The sequence below is a fragment of the Podarcis tiliguerta genome (genome assembly GCF_965153285.1).
Source record: "Podarcis tiliguerta genome assembly, chromosome: 14".
Classification (NCBI taxonomy): Eukaryota; Metazoa; Chordata; class Lepidosauria; order Squamata; family Lacertidae; genus Podarcis; species Podarcis tiliguerta.
This window is the reverse complement of record NC_139547.1, coordinates 6148232-6175533: the sequence shown is the minus strand read 5'-3', so window position 1 is coordinate 6175533 and position 27302 is coordinate 6148232. Positions and strand designations below refer to the sequence as shown.

The 27302-nt window shown below is 47.4% G+C and overlaps 3 protein-coding genes across 12 annotated transcripts in view; 2 read left to right on the top strand and 1 right to left on the bottom strand.

Moving 5' to 3' along the window:
* The window catches only part of PIGB (phosphatidylinositol glycan anchor biosynthesis class B), a 14989-nt gene extending 7896 nt beyond the window's left edge, over window positions 1–7093 (top strand). For 5 of the 6 annotated variants that reach the window (XM_083413021.1, XM_083413022.1, XM_083413023.1 and 2 more), the window contains 5 exons: window positions 998–1209; window positions 2371–2435; window positions 3838–4060; window positions 5395–5575; window positions 6654–7093. In XM_083413021.1, coding sequence (XP_083269147.1) covers window positions 998–1209; window positions 2371–2435; window positions 3838–4060; window positions 5395–5575; window positions 6654–6779 — 807 coding nt within the window. In that variant the 3' untranslated portion in view covers window positions 6780–7093. Of the gene's footprint in view, window positions 1–614; window positions 685–997; window positions 1210–2370; window positions 2436–3837; window positions 4061–5394; window positions 5576–6653 lie in introns of those variants that run through there. The other variant, XM_083413024.1, reaches the window with a different exon arrangement.
* CCPG1 (cell cycle progression 1) lies at window positions 7082–25679 on the bottom strand. 5 transcript variants are annotated; one of them, XM_083413017.1, is made up of 11 exons: window positions 25530–25679; window positions 21176–21246; window positions 20400–20526; window positions 17520–17599; window positions 16339–16555; window positions 14222–14272; window positions 12637–12891; window positions 11794–11805; window positions 10288–10409; window positions 8212–9611; window positions 7082–7785 (listed from the first exon to the last, which is right to left on the bottom strand). In XM_083413017.1, the coding sequence occupies exons 2-11, from the start codon at window positions 21233–21235 to the stop codon at window positions 7602–7604; spliced, it is 2508 nt and encodes an 835-aa protein (XP_083269143.1). In that variant the 5' UTR covers window positions 21236–21246; window positions 25530–25679; the 3' UTR covers window positions 7082–7601. The 5 variants fall into 5 exon arrangements, with proteins under 5 accessions (XP_083269143.1, XP_083269142.1, XP_083269144.1 ...); XM_083413016.1 differs by lacking the exon at window positions 11794–11805 and having other exon boundaries at window positions 10288–10436; XM_083413018.1 differs by lacking the exon at window positions 11794–11805.
* LOC310664772 (uncharacterized protein) lies at window positions 23910–27302 on the top strand (the record flags this gene model as incomplete). The annotated part of the gene is made up of 3 exons (XM_083414322.1): window positions 23910–23921; window positions 25356–26014; window positions 26884–27302. The coding sequence occupies 3 exons, from the start codon at window positions 23910–23912 to the stop codon at window positions 26888–26890; spliced, it is 678 nt and encodes a 225-aa protein (XP_083270448.1). The 3' UTR covers window positions 26891–27302.

The following is a 27302-nucleotide window of genomic DNA, read 5'->3' as shown; positions in this document are numbered from 1 at the left end:
GCTCCTCTCCCTCAGCTCCATGAGGCACATCAGCACTTGTGGGAACAGGGCTGGCCAACAGGGCTGGCAGTCGCCAGCCGTGGCCAGGGTGGCTCAGGCAAAGAGAAACTAGTGCTGAGAGTGTGATCCTGGCTTTGAGATTTGTCTATTTAAGCTGCTGGGCTGCTTTTTAACTAATACATTTGTTGGGCTGTCAGATAGGAAGCGCATGGTGGGGCAATTTGCCCGGCTGGAAAGTGCGGGCTGAAGTTTCCCAGCCGGAGAAAGATCAGGGTTCCCCTGTGCTCTTTGCCAGTCTCTGCTCTTGTGGAGGAATGTGCAGAATTGGAGAGCAGCGCTTGTGGTGTGCTCTCCTTCCCTGACTTGAAATGAGAAAAGCCATAGAACTGCAAGGGAAGGCAGCAGCTGGGCGGGCAGGAGAAATTTCCCCCTTGGCTACTTGCTGAAGAGTGGAGCTGGGCAGGGGTGGCTTTTACATCTGGCTGTTTGCCCTCTGCCCAGTTGTCCTCTGGTATAGCTGCTGACACCATGCCAACAAGGGCATCCAGGTGATTGCCTGGACTGTGGGCACTTCCTCTCATCTCCTCCTCTCTCTCTTTCTCTCTTTCCTTTAGGAGCGCCAAATGAATAAGCAACTTAAAGCAGTTCAGTAATCCAGCCTTGAACACAAGCGCTCAGACTTTAGTAGGTTGCACTTTCTTTTTTTTGCCAGCAAACAGGCAAAAGAGGGATGGGTATCCCGTCCCCATCTCCACCAGCCCACGCCCCGTCCTCTTTGGAGAGTTCTGGCAATTATCAGTGACAGGGATAGTTAAGAGATGCTTAGGCTGTGTTGATGGATTTGGTGCTCCAGATTCCAATTCCCTTGGAAGTGGGACGTTTTGAGGAAGCCATCCTAAGCTTGCAAAAGCATTGTCAGGACAAATACACCACTCCTCTCACAGTTCTCTTGTTATAAAGCCCATCTTGTTTGCTTGCTGCTTCTTTGCTCCTGCAGTGGGTCCTGGTTCAACTGAACTTTTTGAAGTTTAACGTGCTACAGAATGTGGCCACCTTCTACGGATCCCATCCATGGCACTGGTACTTCACCCAGGGCTGCCTTGTGGTCCTTGGCCCTCACCTCCCCTTCTTTCTCCATGGCTGCTTCCAAGCATCAAAGAGGCATGGCATGTTCCTGGTGGTGGTGCTGTGGACGGTGGCTGTTTACAGGTAGGCTTCCTTCCACACCACAGAACTCTGTGCCAGGTATTTCCTCCTTCAGATTTGTTGGCTAGTTTGCTTAGGGTACTTCTAACACTGCCTTCCTGCCAGTGTGCCAGAAGAGCCAGCTCACTGTTTAAAATTCAATAGGAAGAAAATGTGGGTTCCATTTCTCATACAGAGTTCAGCAGTTGGTGTTCTGGTGGATTGGTGGTGGGAGGGACAGAGCAAAATGGTAGCCGCTCTGGCCTCTCCTTCTTATGAAGCCAGGTGGGGTAGCTTTTATGACGGCATGTTAGGAGCCCCACTTGCTCTGGAAAAGTTTGATTCAAGCTACAGTTGGTGACCAGAGCCCTTGGTTCCGACTGCTGTGCTGGCTCTGTCCCTCCTTGTGCTGGGGGATGGGAGGGGTGGGCTAGTCTTTCCTCCTGGGGTGGTCGTTCAGCCCAGAAGGAAAAATGCAGCCCACCCTCCCAGGTGAAGTCTGCAAGGCGTGGGATGCATAACCACCCTATCTGCACCTTGTGGAGCAGGGCTGCCTGAGTTTGCTGGCCAGCGCTGGGCCCGGCTGCTGCCTTCACCCAGGAGAGTGGGCTCCATCTTTCCTCCTGGGGTGAACGACTACCCTGGGAGGAAAGACGCAGTTCACCCTCCCGGACAGATGAAAGCAGGGCTGCCTCCACCCCAGCACCAGCATCAGGCAGCCTCTGCATCACTCTGCAAGGTGTAGGGTGCAGGGCCACCCTATCTGCGCTTTGTCTCTGCACTTCCTGTCTGAACCTGCCTGACCCCTATGCCAAGGCAGTGGCAGATGAGGCAAGCATCCGGGGGCCTGACTCAGCCACCGCCGCCACCTTGGCAAGTCGGGAGGGGGGAGTCGTAACAGAGTCCGCACCCTGGCGCCGGCTTGCAAGGAGCAGGATTGGGGTTCTCAGCTGGGGAGTGGAGCACTTTTATGGAGCCCCCACCTTGGTGGCAGGCTCCTCCATCACAGCTCAAGGGAGCCTTTGGATTGGGCTGCGGCCCCATCAGCTGGCTGCTTCTGTGACTTGGGAGGACCTTTGGCAGATTTTTCTGCGCTAAGGATGATTTCCTAAGGGAAGAGGCCTGGGTTTGGGAAGATGCCTAGCGAGAACCTTCCATTTACACCTTCTTCCTTTTGTGTTACAGCACCCTGAGCCACAAAGAATTCCGCTTTATCTACCCAGTGCTCCCAATCTGCATGGTGTTCTGTGGTAAAATTTTTAATCTTAAACACATTATGATGTTTCTGTGTGCTGTTTCATAGAATCATAGAATTGTAGAGCTGGAACGTACCCTGGGGGTCATCTCGTACCACCCCCTGCAATGCAGGAATCTCAAATAGATCATACAGTAAATGTACAACAAATAAGACATGACAGCCATCCAATCTCTGCTTTAAAAAAACTCCAAGTTGGGAGAGTCCACCACTTCTCATGGAAGTCATTTCCACTGCCAAACAGCTCTCTCTTTCAGAAAGTTCTTCCTGATGTTTAGTTGAAATCTCCTTTCTTGTAACTTGAAGCCACTGGTTCAGGTCCTACCCTCTGGAATAGGAGAGAACAAGTTTGCTTCATGTGACAGCCCATTTGAAGGTGGCCATCTTAGCTCCTCTCAGTTTCCTCTTTACCAGGCTAAACATACCCAACTCCCTCAACCATCCCTCAGCTTTGGTTTCCAAGAACCTTTATCATCTTTGTTGCCTTCTTCTGCACACATTTCAGCTTGTCAATATCCTTTTTAAATTGTGGTGCCCAGAACTGGACACCATATTCCAGGTGTGGTCTGACCAAGACAGAATAGAGTGGTACTATTATTTCCATTCATCTGGACACTTTACTTCTGTTGATGCAGCCTGATATAGCATTAGCAGTTTTTGCTGCTACATCACACTGATTCTAGATTGCATTTGTGCAGTTGGTTCTTCCTGCCTGCACATAACCTTACATTTGTCCCGTTTGGTCGATATATTTGGATTCATGGTGTTGTTAAATGTTCACTCTAAAGGAAAAACTTGCTGTTGTGGAAGTTTTAGTGCCAAAATGTGCCTCATCTTTGAGAAGTTTGAAATACTGCTTCCTTCTTCTAGAGGGAATGAGCATCTTAAATGGTTTGATACAGAGATTGTGTGTCAGTGCAGGAAAAAATGCTGCCATTGTGTCCAAATTGGCTAACATCCATCAAAACAGCCTACCTGTAAAAGCAAACTGTCCAATAGTGACACATTATTTCACTCCCATTGATTAATAAGTACATCTTCTACATACAATGTTGTTGTTGTTTTTAAAAAAGATTCAGCTGTGGCTTCTGGCAGGTTTAGTGCTTGGGCTGTTTCCGAGGCAGGAATGAAAGTAAAGGCTGGGCAGTCTTTATAGAAATAGCTCTCAGACATTTGATGGGAGGGAGGGAGGCCAAGCTGAAGGGGAAGTTGAAGGATGAGAAGCCTCCGGGCTGAGCCAAAGGAGGAAGGGTCTTTGAAGGGGAAGCTTTAGGTATTATTAGGAAAGCCCCACCACGCTGCTGTTTGGAAGTCTCTGGAACTGCTCAGGTCCCTGATCTCAAGGACCCTAGATTCATCTGCTCCATTTTCTGCTCCCTTCCCCCTCCTCCCTGTAGGGCATTCTCTTAAGCAGCTGAAAAGGTGGCAGCGGGCAGCAGCCGTCTCCTTCCTGCTGGTGACAAACTTGCTGCCCGCCCTCTACACTGGCTTGGTCCATCAGCGTGGAGCCCTGGATGTCATGGGCCACCTGCAAAGCCTCTGCAGCGCTCCTGCTGACTCTCCAGAGCAGCCGGCATCCGTCTTCATGCTCATGCCCTGCCATTCAACTCCTTTTTATAGGTAAGACCCAGTGGGGGGTGTATGTGTGTGAGGTTCTGGTGGCACTCTGCATGGGAATCTGCAGCTTTTCTGCTCTTTTACTGCCAGAGCAATTCAGAGGAGGCAGGAGAAGGTGAATCCAAGGTGGAGGAACCACATCAAAAGCCCTCCTGGAATCACAGCGGGAGGGCAAAAAGCATTGGGGCAGGGGAGCTGCCATTTCCCTTCCGCCTCTTTCTTTGGCCCTTTTCCTTTCTGTTGATCTCAGCTCCGGGGCTAGTGGTGTAGTGGTTAAGAGCAGTAGTCTCGTAATCTGGTGAACTGGGTTCGCATCTCCGCTTCTCCACATGCAGCTGCTGGGTGACCTTGGGCCAGTCACACTTCTTTGAAGTCTCTCAGCCCCACTCACCTCACAGAGTGTTTGTTGTGGGGGAGGAAGGGAAAGGAGAATGTTAGCCGCTTTGAGACTCCTTAAAGGGAGTGAAAGGCGGGATATCAAATCCAAACTCTTCTTCTTCTTCTAGCATACTTCCATCTCCTTCTGGGTTACGTCAGGGGAACAGAAAGGCTTTGGATTTGGCAGAGCCACCCCCAGAATGTCACTTTTCTGCTGAAAGGGACAGCTGTGGAGATTTTGTGGCTGCAATGATCCTCTGTGGGGCAACCTCCTGACCGGGCCTTTGGAACAGCCTGCCAGGGACCATTGATAGGATTGTCCTCTAAATAGTTTATGCTGGATTCACGCTGATGCGATCAGCCTCAGTTTCTCCTTAAACTGACTCCTTATTAGTCTACACCTCTGTGCTATACTTTTTGTAACAGCAGCAGCCTTTGTGGGCTTAATTGTGTCTTTCTGGCTGGATCAGCAGCTGTTGCTGGAACTGATGCAAAGAGCTTGAGATAGAGAACCCAGAATCCTGTATCTGTGTAACACTTTGCCCAAGCACCTGAAGCTAGTTTCACACTTGGGGGACCCTGGAAGTTGTGCCGCTATTAAGATTGTGGGAACCTTGACTGTATTCTAGTTGTTGAGCCATTTCCCCGTCTTTGCGCCTGTAAAGTCAGTGCCGCTTCCAATTCCAAAGCACAGGAAGTCTCCACTGCCTCACGCTTTGTCTTCACCAGGTGACATGGGGACTATCCGTAGCAGTGTGTGTGGAAAAGTCACCTTCAGCTCTTTCCTCCCATCCTGCAGGTCCCATTTTTGCTGTGCCTCTCAACTGATAACACACACAGACACTGGTATGTGTGTATTCAGATCAGCACGTGGAAAAGAAGCGCTGCCAACACTAGCCAATGCAAAATAGCCTCAGCCATTTGTATTAATGCCTGCTTCTCCCCCCCCCCCTTTCTAGCCATGTTCATTGCCCACTACCTTTGAGGTTTCTTCAGTGCCCCCCTGATTTGACCGGAAGGGCAAATTACCTTGATGAAGCCGACTTATTTTATGCAGACCCTCTCAGCTGGCTCAGTGAAACGTTTTCCAATGTTACGCTGCTACCCACACACTTGGTGTTCTTCAGTGTGCTTGAGCAGGTAAGGGAAGCGCAGAAGAATCCCAGTCTCATTGTTTTCAGTGGGGCATCGAGCACACCCCTATTGGCATCTTCATCAAGGAGATGAACGGGATGATTACAGAGGGTGTAAGCATAAGTTGTTTTAAACTGGTTTTATTGTTGTTTTGAAATTGTGACCCACCCAGGGACCTTGGGGTGGAGGATGGGAAATGAATGAATGCTGCATAGCCCAGAAGGTCCCAAAAAGCGGGGGGTGGGGAGGGAAGAGCATACATGTGTTTAAGAAGGTAAAAAGAGTCCGCTGGATGAGACCAACTGTCTGCATCTCTCATTGCTCCCTCTGAAGTTGGCGGTTCATATTCCTCCCATGACTGAATTGATAGGCTTCATTCTCCTCCTCTGTGCCACTAAAGCTAACAGACATCACCTTGGAAGTAATTTCCACCCGTGAACGCCACACTGTGTAAGGAAGGGTTCACATTTTGGTTTGTCCACAGTTCTCTTTGATCCAGCTAATTTTTCCTCTTGTGATACCGTTGAAAATAAACTGTCAGAAATTGGTGCCACTAAACATGTTCCATGTGGAGAAATTCAGAGCACCTGAACTAGTCAGGCCATAGCAAAGTCAGTGTGTGTGGTGGTGCCTGCGATGGCCTGTGTGTGTGTGTGCGCACGCCTTGTGCACATGCATGCTCACACGCTCTTCTGGGATGAACTATAGTCCTGCTCTATGGCAGCCATTTTGTGACTGGTGCCTGTAAGCACTGTCTCAAAAAAAAAAAGTGTGTACTGGTCCAAAAAGGTTGGCAACTCCTGGCCTTTACGGCAATAAATACAGATGATGGATTTGTGCTCTTTCCACTTTCATGATAATACAAGTTGTTAGTGGCTGATGAGTTACTCAACAAAATTTAACTTCCTAGCAATATACAATTCTACAGTGCTCCTTCCCCTCCCCTCACCCCCAATCTTCAAAATAAATTGTGGAAAAATGAATGTGGGCAGGCATAATGATGGTTCTTCCACAATTCTTGTTTGCTGGACCCTGATGTTCTGTAACAGAACTGTTACTTGAATATTGAATTTTTTACTTCTAGGATATATCATCATTTCTAGTTACAAATAGGTATGAAAAAGTTGCCACATTTTTTCACACTCATCTGCCTCAAGGACGGATCGGGAGCTCCATTCATGTCTACAAAAGAAATCAAAAGCGTCTTTGAAGATGGTCTCAGCCCAGACAACAAATACAGGAATGTAACTATATCTTGTTCAAAGATCACCGCATGGGTCTGTGTTTCACATGAGATATAGTTAATAGGACAGTCCTCTTCGCTTAGCAGTAAATCTTGCTGAGTTAATGGAACTCTGATTGCAGCCTGGACCATTTTTCATTGCGGGTGTAGAGAAGACACACTTCAGCATGGACAGCATGTGAAAGATAACAGAAAAGTGGCCTTAACAAAGGCTTTGAGTCCTTCTCTGAGGATGTTTAGCTATGCAAACTTATAAAAATAAAAGTAACTTTTTCCAACCACATCTTTATTTTTCTTCTACAATTTGCAGATGCACAAGAAATTTCAAATGCAAGTCAGCAAGCTGATCGGAAAATAGCACACACATGAAGTCAACAGGTTCCAACCCCATCACAAGAACAACCAGACAGTTGTAAAACAGACATGCTTCTGAACAGTATGAGATGAAATTAGTACATCATAATATTACTCTAACATTAAGTCTGAATCAAGTATGAATTCTAGTACCAACCAGTGCAAAGAAGCTTATTTTGCAAACACACACAAGCTACTGCTTACCCTGCTTAATTTATTGCAATAGTAGGACTGCACCCAAATTAATGTTTCCCAAGAAGGCTGAAAGGAAAGGAGAAAGATGGAGAAGCTGGGCTGATCTTTGCAGGGGAGAGGGAGTGTCATTAGGAAAGGGGGAACGTGCCCTCGATTGCTCTGCTGATTCAGCCAGCTGCAGAAATAGCCACTCGTCCACTATTTTTACCATCCTGCTGGGTTCCATCGGACAATAGCTGTTTAATACTTTGGATCAAAGGGCATCTGGCCCAATTCTATCTCCAAATTTGCCATGTGTCTTCCGTTGCTGCGCCCTTGCTTGTGCCACCGGCCTTCTCTTTTGTAGCGATGCTGGTGCTTTGCAGCATGTCTGTCCTGCTGTGGACTATGAGGGTGCGTGAAAGGAGCCCGCCTAGCAGGGTGGCTGAAAGGAAAGTACAGGAGGGAAGTTAGTGCTGCGTGAGCACCTCAGTATTAGGCCTTAAGCCCAATGCCCCAAACGTTTTAACTCCTCCGAAAGGCTACAACCAACTTTGTTATTTAAAATAAGCAAACTGGATACGGCAAGTGGGTGGAATGGAATTCCTTCCGTTCCCTTTGACACATTAGCTGCCACTTTGCTACATTATAAATTCTGTACTGTGGTGCTTAAGGTACAATGGAACTGGTGCCTTTATCTGAGAATGGCATAATCACCCCTCTTTATGGAGGTTTTCCTTGTCTGCCCAGCAGCAACTGCAAAGCTCAAACAAACAGGGAAATAACCTGCTAGGTCAGCCAGCTGAAGCGTTCCTTCTTTCACAACTCAAACATGCCCAGTTTAAATTATTAGCAGAATTTTAGTACTCACCTTGGTCCGTGCTCAGGCAAGTGATCATAATGAAAGTAGTATCGGTAGATATATTTATCCAGGTCTTCAAATACACCATCGCTATTTCTCTGGTATTCTTTTATGTCTTCAAGGTAATCCTTAACGTCATTAACAAAGTCCGTGAACAGCATCTGATCATGTATAAAGACGCCGTTACGGAAAAACCTGTTCACAAAGATCTCCAGTTCTCGCCAGTGGTGGAAGTTCTTTACTTCTTGCTGCAAATATTTGTGCATTAATTGATTAAATTCATCTGCCCGAATCGGGTCCAAGTCTTTGTCGAAGAGGTTTAAAAACTCCTGGTGGGCACAGTCAAAGATGCCCGAGCATCCCTTGAGAACAAGAGGGCGGTGCTTTCTGTTACCTTTGGGGCATTCCTGGAAGGGAGGGTCCTTGGAGAAGTGCGGAGGGGAGCGGCTCTCTTTGGATCGCCTTCCATCTCTAAACTCTCTCTGGCTGCCAGGTGAGCGGTGGGCCGCCTGCTTGTGTAACCCTTCCTGGGAGCTGCCTGTTTTCCCTTTTCTGTTCGCCTCATGCCTGCTGTCACTGTACTTTTTCTTCTCCTTTTCATCAAATATATTCTTTGTTGTGTCCTTAAAGTGCCTGAAGGTGGACTTCACAGAATCTGAGAATTTCCTCAAGTTCTCTTTCACGGCTTCCTTGGCCTGTTTAATTTTCTCTTTGTGGTGCCTTACAAATTCCTTGGTTGAATTTTTCATGGCGTCAAAGGTTTCTTTCACAGAACCAAAAAATGTTCCTTTTGGCTTCTTTTTGGCTTTGTTGGTTCCTTTCCCATCTGGCTTCTGTGGCCTCTCAGTCTGCTCTTTCTTCTCGGCATGGTCCTTGACTTCAACATACAGCTTTTCCCACAAGTCAGAACGCTGCTGCTCAAAGCTCAGCTTCTGCTCCAGCTCAGTCAGCCTTCCCCGCAAAGCTTCTATTTCTTGGCTCTCATCGCCAGCACCTGCCCCCTCAGGAGACGTCTGCTGAGAACTTAACTTGTCCAGTTCTTCCCTGAGAGCCACCGTCAGCTGGCGCTCTTTGTCCAGTTCCCTTCGCAGCATCTGGGCCTCTGCCAACAGAGTCTCCTTTTGCTTCACAAAACTCTGCATGCGGTGCCTTTCTTCTTCCAGGTGGGCTTTCAGCTTCTGATTCTCGGTGGCAACCAACTCTGGGCCAGAACCTTTGTTCTCCAGGTGCCGAATCTGCTCTCTCAGCTTCCTCAGTTCTTCTTGCAGCAATGCCAAAGCTTTTTCCTCCCTCTCTAGAGATTCTCTCAGGTGCTGGTTTTCTGAAGCAAGATGATGCTTCTGAGATTCAAAGGATTTCTTTTCCACTTCTGTTGTATGCAAGCATGTTTCAAGGCCTTCCTTTAGAGACTGATCAGAGACAAAATGAAAGCAAACACATCAGCTGCTGTGTGCCAGTGTCCAAATGCTGCAAGAATACTGGGAGGGTGGAGGAGGACAGCTAAGCAGGAGCCAACCTATGGATAAATAGGGCTAGTAAGGAGCTTCTATGGCACTGGCTCTAGGGGCAGGGGGAACAGGCTGTGCAGAGTTGTACGTTCCCCCACAAAGCCTGCAGAGTCTCCTCCACTTCTGATAGAAAACCTCGCAAACGCTGCCTGGGAGTGGTGTGTTTAGGGGCCAGCTGTCCACAGCAAGGTGCGTGGCTGCAGCCCCAGAAGGAGGAGGGGAGCCATGGAGCCTGCATGGGCCAAGCACAGAGGAAGCTGATATGCTTCTGGGGAGAAAGTGCTCAAGGCAAGGACAGTGGCAACTGGGACTACCCAGCCCTTGCTGCAGAATAATCTGCTGAACCACTCTAAAAGCTTCAAGAAGCAGATACAATGGCATCTTCTCCTACCCTCTGTGGTTGACACTGAACCAGTTCAAAATTGCCTGCTATGCCAGGACTGGACTTTGCCATGCCTTCATCTAGAAGACAGCTTCCAACACTTGCGGTAGTAAGTTTCCCAATGGAGGTGGAGTTTGGAAGCCAAAGGCAAAATACCATCCTCGCTTTCAAGTATGATGGGAAAGCCACCTTTACCTTACATTCTGCTTTCATGCCTTGTTCTTGTTGGCACTGAATAAGATTATCCTTTATACCATTCAGTTCGTCTTCATGAGTTTTCTCAACCAATTGCTGGCGTTTTTGGATCTGAACAGTACCTTGAAACAGAAAATTTTCTCTTTTATCTGACAAGAAAAATTGGAAATTAGGCAGCTTATCAGTGATGATGGCTTTTTTCTCTTCAGTCCTTCATAAGTACATTAATCAGTGAACAGTGTAGTTTAAAACGGTCACCTTTTTAATTGTTTGCAACAGCTATGCTAGACTTTTGCATTAACAAAATAAGGCATGAACGCTATGCTGATGAAAGCAAGCTAAGCTCAGTGGCAAAGACACTGATCCATCATTAAATGAACAGACTGATGGGGCTCAGAACACTCACAAAGCCCCAGTGTGTCCCTGTGCACAGCTGCACATTAACCTGTATTAGCAAAACAGCAAAATCAGAGGGGCAAATCCAGGTCAGGCCTCCTTAGAACATCTATTACAATAGCAGCATCAATTTGGACAAGGAAAGCCTGTAACATACATTCCTCTCTGAAAAGGTGAAATGTATGAAGTACTACGATCAGTACAAACAACATGAAAACAGCTACATGCAAATCTATATCGTGCAATGTCATGTCACAAATGCTCACTCAGTGACATGAGAGCAGGGCTAGGGAAGCTGGTGTCCTCTAGATGTTGCTGAACACCAAGACCAGTTTTTGGAATCAGCCAGAGGACCACAAACCCTCCCCAGACCTGTGTTAGTGACTAAGGAGGAGAGCAGTGGAGGCTGCTTCAAAGTCCTGCCCTCTGAGCACAAACCAACTGCAAACAATGAAGGGCAGGTCCACCCAGGAGGGGGAAGGACACTGGTCTCAAGAATCATGGGAAAGGTACAAGGGGTGGCAGCAGCAACAGGATGCTTGGAATCCACACAAGCCCATAGAATTTTTTTGTTAAGTGCCTGAGCACAAACTACTGGCCCAGCGGGCACATTTAGCTTCTCAAGAAGCAAAAGGCTAATCTGATTCTCCTATACAAGCAGCACACAAACACCTCCCATCCAGGAATTCCAGTGTTGACATCAAAATGTGCATGCTACCGCCAAAGAACCAGAAAGTCATGAAAAAAATTTCCCAATGTAGGAGCTGGACTGAATAGCCCAAGTCCAAGAGCCTGCAATGATGCCCCCTAGTGGAAAACAAGGTTAATCTGCTAGAGCAGGGGTCAGCAACCTTTTTCAGCCGTGGGCCAGTCCACTGTCCCTCAGACCATGTGGTGGGCTGGACTATATTTTAGGGGGGAAATGAGCGAATTCCTATGCCCCAGAAATAACCCAGAGAAGGTGATTGGGCCATATCCGGCCCATGGGCCTTAGGTTGCCTACCCCTGTGCTAGAGCATCCATGGTCAAAAAGCATGTCAGAGTGAGAAGGTGAGGGAAAAGGCCGCTGGCCTCTGCTTCACGGCAACACATTCCAACCAAGCCTCTTACCTTCATATTTCCCTGAGGACAAAATAATGGATAGGTGTTAGGTTTTGCTCTAAGGTTTTTCTACTGAATGCTTTATAACTCACTCAAGAATCTTTAGTCTCTTTTTACACACCATTAAAAATGGTATTACTAGAACAGAACATCAGGAATCTGGGTCGTCAACTAAAGGAATTTTGCACACAGGACTTTCTCTATTTTAGATGACTGGTTACTATGTTTGGGATAAACAGCAGAAACCACAAAACACAGGCAGGGGATCAGTGACTGGATTTTATAACTAAATTTCAAACTGACACACACACAAAGCAAGAGTGTGTCAGTGGAATGGGCCAAATCACACGTCAGCCATCCTGCCTAGGAGCCTCAGTTAACTGAGACGTCTCCCTCAGCTTGCAGACTGACAGGGAGAACATGCACACACACACACCAGCTGTAAGAATCACATCTCTTTTCATCTATATTGTCAGTCTCTGTTATATCCCACTTTCCTACCCAGCAGCTAAGGACAATGTGCAAGAGAATTTCCCCGCAAGGACCCTGCAAAGCTAGGCGACTGGTCTGAAGGCACAACGTGGGCACTTGCAAGACCAAGCAGGGATTTTTGCTTGTTAAGATGTGAATGTAAATGTCATCAAACCAAGTTCCATATGCCGACAACTCTCTTAACTGCTTTGAAGTCCTGACAATTATTGCAATGTCAGGTGAGAGGGGCTGCCCACCTCTCAAATTTGGCCTGCAGGGGATAGGGCAAGTAAGGATCTGGTCTTTACAGCACCCTGTGAGGAAATGCCACTGGTTTAAAAACATATTTCTTATTAGTTCAATGAAGATTCAAGTACTCACCATAAAAATGGCCAAAGCCCATGCTGACTGCAATCACCAATGCCAGGATAATGCACCTGTTAAGGCCACTACTGAACTGATGCTTGTGCGAATGCTCTTTGGCCTGTTCGGTCTCCTGTTCGAGAGGTGGCACATCCTCTGATTCAGAACTTGAGACCAACTTCTTCTTCGCACGTCGCCGCCTCAGGGTGGGGCTGGAGCGATTGCTGGTTTCGTCGCTGCTTGATTCTTCGCCACTGGGACGAGGCAGAAAGACTGAAATGCAAACCCGCAATCCTTTACGCTGTCAGCAAGGAATGTGCAGCCTCCTAGCCTGACACATGGAGTATTGTTCTCTCCATCCTAGGAGAAGATTAGAGCCTGCTAAGGTGTGTCCCTTGTGGCAGGATGGGAGCTTCCCCTTCTGCCATGTCCTCATCCACAGCCGCTAGTTCTGAGCAAACCCTCTCCCCTCAGTTGTGTACAGAGAATGACATCAGAGGGGCAAGAAAATATTTATATAAATACCATTATATTTCTTAAAGGTGTTGGGGTCTTTAAAATTCTGACAAAACTTGGCTTTGAGGCTTCTGAAAAAGCAGAAACCCAGAACCAGGAGGAATCTTCTTGCCCCCACCCACCCCTGGGACTGCTTTGCCAGCAGTGTGGGGCTCAGTTGTTGCGCTCAAGTAACCAAGAACTTGGCTGCACTGTAGATTCCTTGCTGCATTGATCAGTAGATTAGCAGCTGGATCATGTGGGTTGGTCCTGGGAGGAAGGGTATGGGTGCATTTTTAGGAGTAGGGGGCCTGCCTAAATGGCCTTTTTATCCATTCCGTCTATATTGCAACTGAAAACATCATACGCTCTCCAACGCAAATGCGCATATCTGTCCAAACAGCACTGTCAGGTAAAGATTGGCTCATGCCAAGGCCACATGGCCTCAGATCATTGGGGGGGGGGGCACCCACTATGAGAAACCAGTGACAGGATGGTCATTCAGGTGGCCATGGAGGAAATGGAAGGGGGTTACTGTGGCTGAAGGACCAGAAATAGCCCTCCTCTCTGCTGACAACCCAAAGGGCTTCCCCCCTAGTAACTTACAAGTTTAAGATACCTGCCAGTTCTAAGGCAGACACTTCACTCAACATTCAAGCACATCACCAATAGGCCAGTGATGCAAAGCAGAATGCGAATAGTAAGCCAGAAAGAAGAGGAACAACCTGACACATTAGATTAATCTATAAATATTGTAATAGATTATTGCATTTAATGGCACACATTTTAGTTGAGTTAGGGGGTATAGGCTTGTTCTTACAGTTGTCCCTGGAGCAGAGCTTCCCAGATTCAAAATGCAGGGGGCTTCCCAAAATAAGCCAAATGGATTCCCCCTCTACTGTTTCCTCCCTGCCCCCTCCACGTTTGTCTTTGCTTTTCCTGACCCTGCCATCAGCAAGCAACAACTTGAGCTAGCTCCTGAAACTGCTGTCCCCACCACACAAGCAGACAAGATGCCACACCACAAGCCACAGCTCACACCAGGCACAAGCAGCTGGGCCACCTTGGAAAGGGACCTAGCCGGCCATTTGCTGCTTTAGCTGCTCACCCCATCCACTGATACACTCTGGGATCTTCCGGAGCTTCTCGAGCCAACCGGCTTTTGTATATAACAGAAAGAAGAGATTTTAACCGCTGACTAAAAGGAAAGTGCAACACAGGACCACAAAGCAATCTGGCTAGGGTGGGAACAGATAGAAAGAAAGCATAGGTACGTGACACCTTGATCACCAAAAGCAAATTAGACATTAGGGTTTCCGAGGCTTCTTTTCTGGCCCCAAGAGCAGCTGTCCTGTCAGCAGCTGGGGGTGGTCCCTAGGCCTCGACTCTCCCAGACTCAAGGTTTTTAGACCCTGACTCTGAAGACCCTACAATGTGCACACACTCACTCCAGTCTCTGGCATGCCCCTGTACAAACTGCTTCTGGGTAGATTTTAAGTAGAAACACATGGCAGGAGCTTGGGAAACAGAATTATGAACACTTTAAGATTGTCAAGCACATTCTGTTAATGTTTAGATGGCTGCTGGGGAAGTCTCAGAAGAGAAAGTCACACAGGCAAAACTACCTTGCTGGGTGAAAGCATTTCCCTTGCAGCACCCCAACTTGGTGCCATACAGATGTTTGAAGTACATCTGCTAACGTTCCAGCAGCCCCATATGGTGCTGGGGCTGACGGTAGCAGCATCCCAAATATATGAAGGGCACCATGTTGGGGGAGGGTGGCTTACCTAACAAGACTTCAGTTCTGGGAATCCCAACATCCCTTGGGAATAAGATCAGCCAACTGCATCTGATGAACAGGCAGGCAATTCTAGCATTTCATTTCTAAATTTGCAGTGATTAGAAAAGGCATGGGACTTGAAATTTGCTTAGAAAAGGCCGAACAGGCAAAGTATTAACACTTGAAAAGAGCCTCACATCCAGGCCAAGATGAAACTAGACAGCCTCCAATTCTTTGTTCTGATGGTGTTTCCTGCTTGGCAGGGGGTTGGACTCGATGGCCCTTGTGGTCTCTTCCAACTCTATGATTCTATGATTCAATTATTTAAAGATCTTTTCCCCCTAACAGAAATCATGCAGGGCTCTGCAGGGGCACTTTTTTTGCTTCATTTTTTCCCTATGTAGCTTAGGTGTGGTTTGGAAAGAGGAGATTTTCTTCCCCAAGACTTCATGTTGTTGTATTTAAAGATAGGGCTGCAGCTTTAAAGGCCTAGGACCCTCGTACCTACGGGACCGCCTCTCCTGGTATGCCCCACAGAGAAACCTACGCTCGTCAAATAAAAACATCCTGAAGGTCCCAGGCCTCAGAGAGGTTAGGCTGGCCTCAACTAGAGCCAGGGCTTTCTCGGCTGCGGCTCCAGTCTGGTGGAACGCTCTGTCACAAGAGACTAGGGCCCTGCGGGACCTGACATCCTTCCGCAGAGCCTGCAAGACAGAGTTGTTCCACCAGGCCTTTGGTCAGGGCCCAGCCTGACTCCCTCCTCTGGCAACCTGCACAGAATTTTGCTTAACGGTTGCCATTAATTTGACTTTAATTAATTTTTATAATGGAATGTTTTTAGAATGTTTGATTATTTGATTGTTTGATTATTTAATTGTTGTTAGCCGCCCTGAGCCCGGCTTCGGCTGAGGAGGGCGGGATATAAATAAAATTTATTATTATTATTATTATTATTATTATTATTATTATTATTATTCATCAGACACTCCTGGTAACAAACCAACAGGTTGTTGTTTTTTTAAAAAAAGAACAGACAACACCAGCACATATGAATGGAAGCTGGAGGGAAAGCTTAGCTAGGAATGAGCTTTCTTTTGACTGGCTTCCGTATTAACCATCTCTTGCAAGTGGTATCATGATCTCCCATACTGTTCAACTGAATTAAATGGACTGCGCCAAGAATTAATCACTTGATCCATCAGTATGGTGCAAAATCAGTTTCTTTTAAGAGAAAGGCCATATATGATACCACAGTTTGGGGAATGAAAGTGCGACTGCTCAAGTCACTGCTGACACATTCATGGGCTGCTCCTGAAACTGATCTCATTTCCTTAACCTGACTGGCGGCAGGAAAGGTGGTCAGTTGATTTGTGAAGCCTGCAGAGCTGCTGCTGCCTCTTTTTCTGGCCAAGTCTGGCCTACAAGGTGCAAGAGACGTCGCCTACCTGTTTCTGGCTGGCAGAAGGTGTACTGGCTGCTCGAAGAGGAGCCCATGTTAAAATCTTCAGGGGCAGGAACGGCCTCATCAACAGGCACAGCTTCTTCTTCTTCTTCTGGGCTTCCAATTTCTTCTACTTTCGGTGCCTCGAGTGTCACAATGTCAGAGTCATCGCTAATTGCCCCCACGCAGGAGCTTTCATCTGTCACTTTCTCTTTTTCATCCTTAGATGTAATGTAAAATGACAGGTGTAACACAGGATAAAGCATTTTTCTCACCTGTGAAATCTATATTGTCTTCCAAGTGTTTTGGAACATCTGCATTGCAGCTTTGGGGGGGGGGGAATGCTTCACATCAAAAAACACAATAACCCATGTTTGCTTGTAGATTTCAAGGTACAGTGGTGCCTCGCAAGACGAAAAGAATCCGTTCCGTGAGTCTCTTCGTCTAGCGGTTTTTTTGTCTTGCGAAGCAACCCCATTAGCGGATTAGCGCTATTAGCGGTTTAGCGGCTATTAGCAGCTATTAAAGGCTTAAGGGATTAGCGGATTAGCTGCTAAAAGGCTATTAGCAGCTTAGTGCCTTAGAAAAAGGGGGTGGGGAGCGGAAAAAAATCGCAGGAACTCGCAAGACATTTTCGTCTTGCGAAGCAAGCCCATAGCAAATTCGTTTTGCGAAGCACCTCCAAAACGGAAAACCCTTTCGTCTAGCGGGTTTTCCGTCTTGCGAGGCATTCGTCTTGCGGGGCACCACTGTATATCTCAGAAAAGGGTCAGCAAAGATTACAAATGCAGAGCTAGCTGTTTAGTTGTTGTTTTCCCTTCTGCATCCCTCCTTTAATATGACAAAATATTTTTTGTAAACTGCTTTTGAGAAAAACTATTCTAGAAAAGCAGCATATGGGTTCAATAAATAAATAACTAACTCTAATGCAACAAACTTTTACTAACTCATTATGATGTAATATAAGGAAGGTGTTTTTCTAAAAAACTACCTGAGGGTTACATGCCCTTGCCTGGGACTCAAGTTCCCATCAAACTAGCCCAAAAGAGTCAGCAGCAGGTGCTGGGCTTGCAAGTTAGCAGCAAACCCTAAGGTGAATATTTCCCTCTATCATGTTCGGCCAGCAGGGGTTGGTGGGGCTCCATTGTTTCTTACGCTTGTGTGCTTCATAGAACTACAACTTACCTCCGGAACTGGCTTCATGGCCTCTGAGGTAGAATGACTTTGAACTATCATGGATGACACATCACCTTGGCCAAAATGAGCTAAAGAAATAGAAGTTGAGCACATATAAGATAAACAGGCAAGTACTACAATTATCTCAGAGAGGAGAGAGGAGAGGAGAGGAGAGGAGAGGAGAGGAGAGGAGAGGAGAGGAGAGGAGAGGAGAGGAGAGGAGAGGAGAGGAAAGGAAAGGAAAGGAACACCCTGTAGACAAATTAGGTATCCATTCTGTAAGCATTTCATATTCTTCCATAAACAAAGAAACAAAACCTTCCCTGGGTTTGCTTCCAGAACAATGGAAGGGAGTTTATTCCACACTCCTATGCTGCGAACAGTTACAAGGAGACTCTTGGCTGCCTTGTGTTTGTCTTGGTTGCAAAACTGCTCCTTTATGCTTCTGGGAATTCTTGCCAGAAGATAGAAAAGGTCAGGCCAGGAAACTGAAATGGGGTGGAGAACATTGGGTGAAAAAGAAACTTTGCAAAGCTCCAGTCCCTCCACCAAACCTTTAAGCCATCCAGATAGCAGTGATGGGAGTGGAGAATGAGAACATGGTATGCAAGTGAAGCTGGCAAGCGGAGGAGAGGAGGATGGCTGAGGAGTTTTGAAGATAGAAAGAGCTATAAATCAGAAGAGGCTGGTCTGAGAGCCCATGGATGCTAGTTCACAAGAACAAACGGGGCATTGCCCTACCAACCTCAGATTGCCATAAGCCAGCCCCCTCCTGCCCACCACTTTACTAATGGCTAGTCCAATGACAGCCCTGGCGGTCAGCTTCTTCTTCTTCCTCCTAGTAGTACTCAGAAGGAAGGGGACTAAACTAGGAGTAAGCTGTGTCCACAGTACACAGTGTGCTCCCACAGCTGGTTTCAAATCCATGCACCTACATAGTCTGGAATCCAGAGATATACTGCTGTTTTATGTGAAATACTGCAGTTTAATGTACAGGCAGCCCCGCCCCACAATCGTTTAGGTCCAATAGGATCCACACGTTGAAAATCACGCATCATTTAGACACACCCCACAATCCAGCTTCCATCCAATTTGAAAAGTGTAGTATTGCTCAATTCAGAGTGAGTCCATGTGAGCCTACTGCTCCTGCAAGTGCAAGGCCTTTTTTTGCTTTAGTAGAAAAACAACCTAGGTGAAATTGAGATGGATGCATTTTCCATGTCCTTTTTACATCCCAATTGCTTTTGGAGTTACCGTATTTTTCGCCCTAGTTGGGGGGGGGGAATAAAGAAAAAAAAAATATTTCCCCTCCAGGCACGGGGCTGGGGTGGGGGAAGCCCAAGCTTCCCCCGACCCCAGCCCCCAGAACAGGCTGCTATCCGTAAGCCTTGCGAGCCCGGCGGGAACTCAGGCTTCATGATGCCCCAGGCTTCGTGATGCAGGCAGCTATCCGCAAGCCTAGGGGGCCCGGCGGGAACTGCCGCCGGGCTCCGAAGGCTTGCGGATAGCTTCCTGAAGCCTGGAGAGCTAGAGGGGTTGGTGAGAACAGGTGAGCACCGACCCCTCTCGCTCTCCAGGCTTCAGTGAAAGCCTGCATTCGCCCCATAGGACGCACACACATTTCCCCTTCATTTTTGGAGGGGGGAAGTGCGTCCTATAGGGTGAAAAATACAGTAACTACTGAACTTATTTAAAATCTGGAGAGTTCCTCCAAAATAGCGTTTAGTAAAATGTAAATTTGTTTTGGTTTAACTTTGGTCGGATGCCCTGGCTGTCACTTTACGCCTAAATGCCTCCCCCACTCCCCCCCCCCGCCAGTACAGTGGTACCTCGGGTTAAGAACTCGTTAAGTACCTCGTTCCAGAGGTCCGTTCTTAACCTGAAACTCTTCTTAACCTGGAGCACCACTTTACCTAATGGGGCCTCCTGCTGCCGCCACGCTGCCACTGCGTGATTTCTGTTCTCATCCTGTAGCAAAGTTCTTAACCTGAGGTACTATTTCTGGGTTAGCGGAGTCTGTAACCTGAAGCGTCTGTAACCCGAGGTACCACTGTATAGTGAGTTCACTGGGACAGCAAAGACATTACAGAGGTGAAAGGGCTGATCAGTAGAGGCAGGCAGGAAATAAAAAACACACCTGGTGACAGCCCAGAGGACCATCAGAGTGTTGAAGTGGCTCGGTCTGCTTGCTTCCTCACAGCACTGGCTCTCTGCGCCATCACACCTTCTTATGGCAAATGCATCTCCATTCTCTATAACGGCTTGTCCCTCCAGTGTATTTCTACATGCCTTCCTCAGCCTTAACTAGCTTTTTGTTAAGAGATATAGTGTGGTGTACTGGTTAGTGTGCCAAACTAGGCTCTGGAAAACCAGGGTTCAAATCCCCATGCAGCCACGAAGCTTACTGGGTGACCTTGTGCCAGTCACAGACTCCCAGCGTAACCTACCTCACAGGGTTGTTGTGAGGATAAAATGCAGAGAGGGAGAACCAGGTATGCCACTTTGAGCTCGCTGGATGAAAGACATGGATATACCTGTATTAACAATGGCACAATCCAAGGTCATTTTGCCCCGGCTCCTATGTTTGCTGTTAGTTAATGGCTGAGCTTCTGCTTTGCACACAGGTTACATATTTAATCCCAGGCAGCACCTCCAAGTAGGGCTGGGGAAAGTCTCCTGTTTGAAACCTTCCAGTCATTATACTGGGCTGTACAAAGGCCTGCTGTCTCTCTTTAAGGCAGCTCCCCAAGCTCACTTGCCCTTACTGACATGTCCTGGTTATCAGATTCATCCTCAAGTTCCACAAGTGTTGCCAAGTCCACGACCGAAGCAGTCGAGTCGTCACTGCACACGGGGTTGCAGGTGGCATAGCTGTGGCCTAAGGCTTACCTTGCAAGTCGATGGGCTGCGCTAGCCCTTCATCACCTTGTGCGAGAGAGAGAGATTCATCCAAGGCTGGCTCCACATGACCACTTAAAGCTTCATATTCAGATGCCACAGCCTCAACATCAGAGCCCTAAATGAAAAAGAAGAGGAGGAGCTCTCAAGTGAAACTAGAGGTGCTCAGCTGGTGATAGCTAACAAACAAAATAAATGGCTAAAGGCTCCTGTGAGTCCAAAGGGCTGCACACTGCATCTCTCAGTCCATCCAGCTTAATGTCTTGGCTACTCTGAATAGCAGCACTTTTCCAGGGTCTCGGACATGCATCTCTCCCAGACTATCTTCAGGGGGCTTTAAGTCATACAAGAAATTACTTCAAGGTTATCAGCGGAGCATAATCTACTAAAGCACATTCAAGTTTAGATCAAACTCAAATCCTGACTGCTCTCATTTATCTAATTTTGCTTCAGTGGCCCTGAGGTTATGGAAGCATCTAGACTTCTTCTTTGCCCTGTCTAAGATAATGGGATCGGCTTCATCAGTGCTCTTGAGCTCTTCCCTGCTACTGGGCTCTGTTGTGAGGTTTGCTTGATTCAACTAAGTGTCCTATAGAAATCAACTCATTTCTTGGTGTCTTAGCTGAAAACAGCAGAAAAATGCATAGGGGACTCGTCCTTCATTGAGTCCAAAGTAACAGCTATTGAAGGAAATTTGTAGGATGAGCTTGAAATGTCTAAGGGCAAATCATCACCAGCCCCACTTAAAATACACTGCCATAGAGTACCTCATGATTGATGACCGTCCAGCCACAAGATGAATCACTGTCACTGGAGTTTTCAGACATTTTGACAGATGCTGAAAGCAAAAAACAACAAAGAACAGTACAAATGTGGCACCTGAAAGGATTAGCCAACTTGACTCTAAATGTGGATCTCTGTTCAAATACATTTCAAACTTCACCACTGCAAACAGAATCTAGAAAGAGCCAGTTCATTCGAGGGATCACAGAGTGGGGAGCAAAGGTGATTTAATCCAACCTTAACCTCTTGTCCATATTCACCTGACCCAATCCAAGCCATGTGGACAATGCAGGGGCACTGCACGAACGTGCCCACATTGAAGACACTCCCCATAGCTGGAAGGAAGGAAGGCAAGCGACCTAAGAGTCTCTAGGGCCATCTCTGATCTAACTCAAAGAGAAAACTCTTTCTAAATATGGCCACCTACCATATGCTGAACATGAGGCAAAATTTAACTAGGGAAGAAGGGCAGACTGCAAGAGGGCCAGATGAACCTTTGCCTCTTCCTTTTCCAGTACCAAACACAGACATACTGCCTCTCTCTGCTTACCTTTCTAAGAATGTAAGAAGGGCCAAAGGCCCGCCCTGTTCTCACAATGGCAAATCAGATGCACATTATGGGAATTCCACATAAACGCAACGGCAGTCTCCCCAGAAACGGTCTCCAAAAATGTGGTCCACAACCATCATGACTGGTAGCCACTGATTGCCTTATCCTACTTCAGAGAAAGATGTGAATGTTGCTCTATCACCTCCTTAGACTCTGAAGAGAAATTCTCGATTCCTCTGATCATTAACTGATCTTCTCTCCATTTGCTGCAGCTTCAACTCACCCTTTCTGAAAGGGGTAAGGTGGGGAACTACTGCTTCATCAATAGCTCGTAGAAGGGAGCCAATATTTCATTAACTAGAAATGCCTCACTTGATATATCCAAAACTTTGCCTTGTCACGTCCGAGCAGCTCCCATATGTTTTCTGATGAACTAGTACTCAAGCACACTTCCCTCCTTTGCTATTTTGCAAGCAGTAGTAAAAACAGTCACTGTTTGCCCACAAACACATAACCTGATGCTAGACACGGCTGAATGTCACTTGGTAGCTCAGAAGATCACCCAGTTTGCTCTATAACATTCCCTAAGGAACAATGCCTTGTCTGTATTAACTACGCTTCTTTGCTAGGTACATGCAAATATCAGAGGGACACTCCTCCCCCTTTTCTTCGAAGGAAAAATACTGACTAAAACAGGCTCCTAGACTGATCCCAGAAAAACTTGGCTAGCTACTTCTTTCCCATCTAGCCAAGTAATTCACTTCCTTGGGTCTTTGGCCACACACTAGCCAGACGGGTTGGAAGGCACCTCCTTTCTTTTGACAAATGCAGCTGATGTGCTCAGGGTGCCCAATTCTGCTCTCAGCGAGTGGCATGCTTTCCTCTATTCACAGCATCTAGCCACAAACTCTGCAGCTTTTCTGTCTTTTCACCAGTATCTTTTTCCTGTTTAAAATCTAAGCTGACTAGAGCAGTGGTTTTAAACTTGTGTTCCCAGGAACCTGGAGGTCAGCAATGCTGGGCCAGCTAGCTGAGGGGCAGCTCATTTCTCATAACTGTCTATGCCCTGCACCGTGGAGACTCTCCAGTTTGGAGTAGGCAAGGACTTGACCAAAGAGTTCCTTGCTAGCCCCCGGTGCAGATGGAGAGTTCATCCTTGACAGGAGAGCTTGTTGCAGACAACTCTATATGGAATGGGTTTTCAAAGAGTAGGAAGTTGAGTGCAGTACATTCCCTTTCTCCAGAATCGCACTGATCTTTTATTCCACCCACAGTGAACATCCACTTTAACATTTATTATTCTAAGCCTTATCTGCCACTGAAAATAACCTAACAGCTCTACTACCTTCAGCAATTTGATCTTTCTTGGATACAGGCAGAATATTAGCTCTTTCAAACTCCAACCACAGCCCAGTGCTAATGAAATCTGCTGAAAGCCTTACTTCACATAACAGGTTTTTCTGTCATCCCTCAGCTCCAGAGTTTAAAATGGGGGCAGCCCAACCCTATGCATGCTGACCTCCACTGTGTTTGCTTACTCCCGGATACAGCTGCAAACCAAACCTCAGCTGGGCAGGAGCAGTGCTTAACCAAAGTGACAGGGCCGCCACCACACCCACAGCCTGCCCACTCTTGTCACCTAGGGCAGAAAGTAGAAGCAAATAAGTAGGGTCTACTAGGGAACCAACAAATCCCAAGTCAGCTCAGCCCCTCTCTGTTTCAGGACTTATGGCGGGTTTCTGTCCACCTCCCCACTTAAGAAGGCAGAACAGGGAGCTCAGCACGAGTGGCATCACTCTGCAGGAAGAGATTGGCATTGTCCTGCCCCTTCCTCCACTTCTAAGGGACTTGTCTTATACCTATGGAAACAGATGCAAAGTAGTCCCAGGGCAATGAAGTCAGGTGGAATAGTCATTCTTGTGCAGAGTATTAAAACAGACAGCAAGTCAACAAGCAGAGCCATTATGTCTTTTTAACGTTAAAGGATGTTAACTGATTATCAATCTTGCATACAATGGCTGCTATTGATCGCTCTGTATTTTTTTTATTTGTACAACTTGTACTTCTAAAGCCACTTGATTAGCTACTGCCTTAGCAGCAAGGGAGAAATTATTCCAGGTAACCAGCCATGAAAGTCGTTCCCTTCTAAAACACAAATATCTTAACACATGAATTTGTGGGTAGGTGGGCTAGCAGCTTCCAGAAACTGATTTGCAGGGATGCTATAATTACACCCCACCAAGGAACACTCTAGTTTGTATAGGTAATGATTTATCTTACTTTTTTATACTCCTTACAGTTTAGCTTTTAAATTGTTGCATTGTTTTAATAGTGATTCAGGCAGTCACCTCTGGCAATTTTTAGAAAAATCTTTTAAATTAATGGGGAAATGTCTAAAATATGGCAGGGCTGTTCCCTGATTAGGATTCTGTTTTGGGGCTCTCTCCTAGGAAGAAAGAAACTAATTTCCCCATGTTGTCCATCACACCCTCTGACCAGAGGTCATGAGGAATGTTAGCTTCCCATCAAAGTACATCTAGTTACAAGTGTGCTACTTATTTCATTTAGGTTCTTGATCTTCATTAAAATCAATCCTAAATGATGTCACAGAACTGCAACATCTCCTTCAATCAACTAACCAAATGCCAAAGCAAATAAAAATGTCTTTACTAAATTGCCTGAAATTTATCAGGGTTGGTGTCAGCTAAATCTGTGAGGCAAGGGATCAGAAAATACGTAGGTCCTAAGCCAACACATGTGTCTTGAACCCGACTCAGTAGTTAACTGGCCTCCAATGCTCTTCCTTTAGAACTGCTATACATTTTCAGCTAGCTACCCCACTCACCAGCTTCACTTTCCAAACAAAGCCCAAATACAGCCCCAAATAAAGCACATGGCCGTAAACAAACTATGATAAGACCAATGCATGGGCCACAGGAATGGCTGGCCTATAGGCACTCCTAGCCATGGAAGCAACATGAGCCTCCATCACCAACGCTGGATCTAAGAGTCCCCCTAGATGACACATGTGCTCCTTAAGGGGCAATTCAACTCCATTGGGCAGGCAACCAATTCCCACAGCAACTGCCTTGTCAGGATTCACCCAGCCCACCACTGCATCCAGGCACTGGTCAAGAACCGGCAGTGCCTCTCCTGAGTCAGCTGTCACAGAGCAGAACACTTTCCAGGGCCAGCCTGAGAATCCCAAGACCCCCTGCAGCTGCTGAGAGAAGGACAGGCAGGGGATGCTGCTGCAGCCTCGCCTTCCCCTGAAGGAGCCAAGTTGTCACCCACCTCCACCTGCGCCAAGGGGAGGCTTTGGAGTAGTTGCACTCAGGGAGCGAAATAATTGCGCGACTCTGTGCTATTCTCAAAAGTTCCAGTTCAGGGAAGGGCCAACCAGCCACTAATCCAGAGGCGCCTCTGCTTTGGAAACATAGCTGTCAACCTTCCCTCTTTTTGCGGGAAATTCCGTTATTCCAGCGCCGCTTCCCGCTGCTATCCCGGATTGTTAGATATCCTGTAGACTCTCCCCGGGACAGGTGAGGCTGCTGATCCCTTATTTTCAAATCTGAAAGTTGACAGCTATGTTTGGAAACCCCTGAACTGCAAAGTGCGGCTTGTCCCTCGGCCGGCCGAAGACAGCGAGGCCTGCAGCAGGAGGCAGCCTTCCGAAGCCCGCTTCCTCCCGAGTAGACCTGCCCGCCCCCTTCCGAGGCCTCTCGGGGCCTGGCTGGGCAAAGGGCGCAGGTGCCCGATGGCGAGGAGACCTTCCCGGCCGGGCCTACCTGAGCGAGCCCGGCCCCCTGAGGGCGAGGAGCTCAGGAGGGGCAGAGGCCGGGGAATGTGAGCCGCGCTCGGGCCGGGCTGCTCCCGCTGCTGCTGCTGCTGTCACGGCCGCCGCCGCCGCCGTCGCCGCCGCCTCCTTCCTTCGCCAGAACAACAAACAAGCAGCCGGAAAGGCGGAGGCGAGCACTGCGCCTGCGCATTCCCGCGGGGCCCGGACGAACCCTGGGAGCGGTAGTTCGCCTCTGCCAGGCGCGGCGGCAGAGGGAGGCGCGCGGGGACTACAGGCCCCAAGGAGCCGCGGGCGCTGCGGGGCGGGGCCAGCGCTGGCGGAGACCCGGACGCCGAGTCAACAAAGGGTGCGGCGACGCGGCGGGGGACGCGTGATGTGTGGAGATGCTGAGGCAGTTGCCATGGTGACGCGGCCAGCCCGGCGCAGCATCCGCATCCTTCGCAGTCGGGAGGCCCGAGCTCTCGCCGCCGGCCGGTAAGGAGTGGGGTGCTGTCTTTCTTGGGGTCGCTCGGCTCGGCGGAGCCTGGCCCTCAAAGCCCAGCGGCTGTAGTGGGAGAATGGGGGGCAGACGACTCTCTTGCCCGGCCTAGCTAGCTGCCTACATCACAGCAAAGAACGGCCTTTTTAGGAGCGGTGCTCCCTGCCGCTTTTCTCATTTTAGTAGTATCTTGTAAATCGGTATTAAGAAGCAGAACAGAGCATCATTTTTTAGAAACTGAAGTTGTTGGGTTTTTTTAAGAGTACATTTCTTTCTGAGATGTGAGACAAAAATACAGGACACTGAGCTTTTATGTATGAGTAGTTCTGAGGCAGTCCAATCAGTTTGTGACAGCATATAGCTCAGAGGAACTTCATTGGGGCTACAAAGGTCACACTGGGCCCCTTAAATCTGTAGCAGGGCTCCTTTTAATGAGGGGTAAAGGTTTTTCCAAGTCACTTGCATATAAGGAAGACAGCCATGCAAGGATCAAGCACCTCAGTTGGTCCTAAATACTTCGACTCATAATAAAAAAATAGTATGGCTGATTGACATCCAATGCTCTTTTAAATGTGTTGTGGAAGGGGGATTATTGAGTTATCTTTGTTTTTGTTTTTATTATGTATCGTGTGCTTTTTATATTGTAATTTTATGTTGTGAACCTGCCAGAAATCTACAGATATAGTGTGGTATACAAATTTCAAGAAGAAGAAGAAGAAGTTGTTTCATTGAGCTCAACAGGATTTACCTCCTTGCTGTGCCAGCTCAGTTTCTAAAAGTGAACCATCTATAAAGCTAGATTTAAATATGTCATTTAACTACCTATGCTCTTATGGAACCTCTTAATTTTTCTACTTTTGCACAGGAACTGAAAATGACTTCTGAGCCAGAAACAAAACCAAGCGGTGGTGCAAAGAACACAGCCTCTGTCCAGTGGCATCCATGTGCAAACCCTGGCAATCCTGTGTTTTCCTGTATGTTGGAGGCAAAGACTCTCACCTCTAGCAATTTCTTAACTAAGCCCCAGCTTTTGCTCTATAAAACAACATCAGGTGAATACGGTGCTATACCGCCTACCACACAAATGGTACCTTGTAAATTCTGTCCAAAGGACAATAATTTCACAAATCATTTGTTTACTTGTGGGATGACACGATTTAATGGTATTAACACTGGCACTGACAAAAGCAAAGTTTGTGATCACTCAGATCTTATGCACACTTTATAAAATCTAGTAGTGTGTTTTTGTTATCTGTTAAAATAATAAAGCAGATAAGAGAGTAA

What these genes read in the sequence shown, in the direction of transcription:
- CCPG1 (XM_083413016.1), bottom strand. Translation starts at nt 21,235, where the DNA reads ATGTCTGAAAACTCCAGTGACAGTGATTCATCTTGTGGCTGGACGGTC. An exon ending in CCATGAAGCCAGTTCCGGAG is followed by an intron (nt 16,556 to 17,519) that starts GTAAGTTGTAGT and finishes ATTACATCTAAG; the next exon opens with GATGAAAAAGAGAAAGTGAC. An exon ending in CTTCTGCCAGCCAGAAACAG is followed by an intron (nt 14,273 to 16,338) that starts GTAGGCGACGTC and finishes TATATACAAAAG; the next exon opens with CCGGTTGGCTCGAGAAGCTC.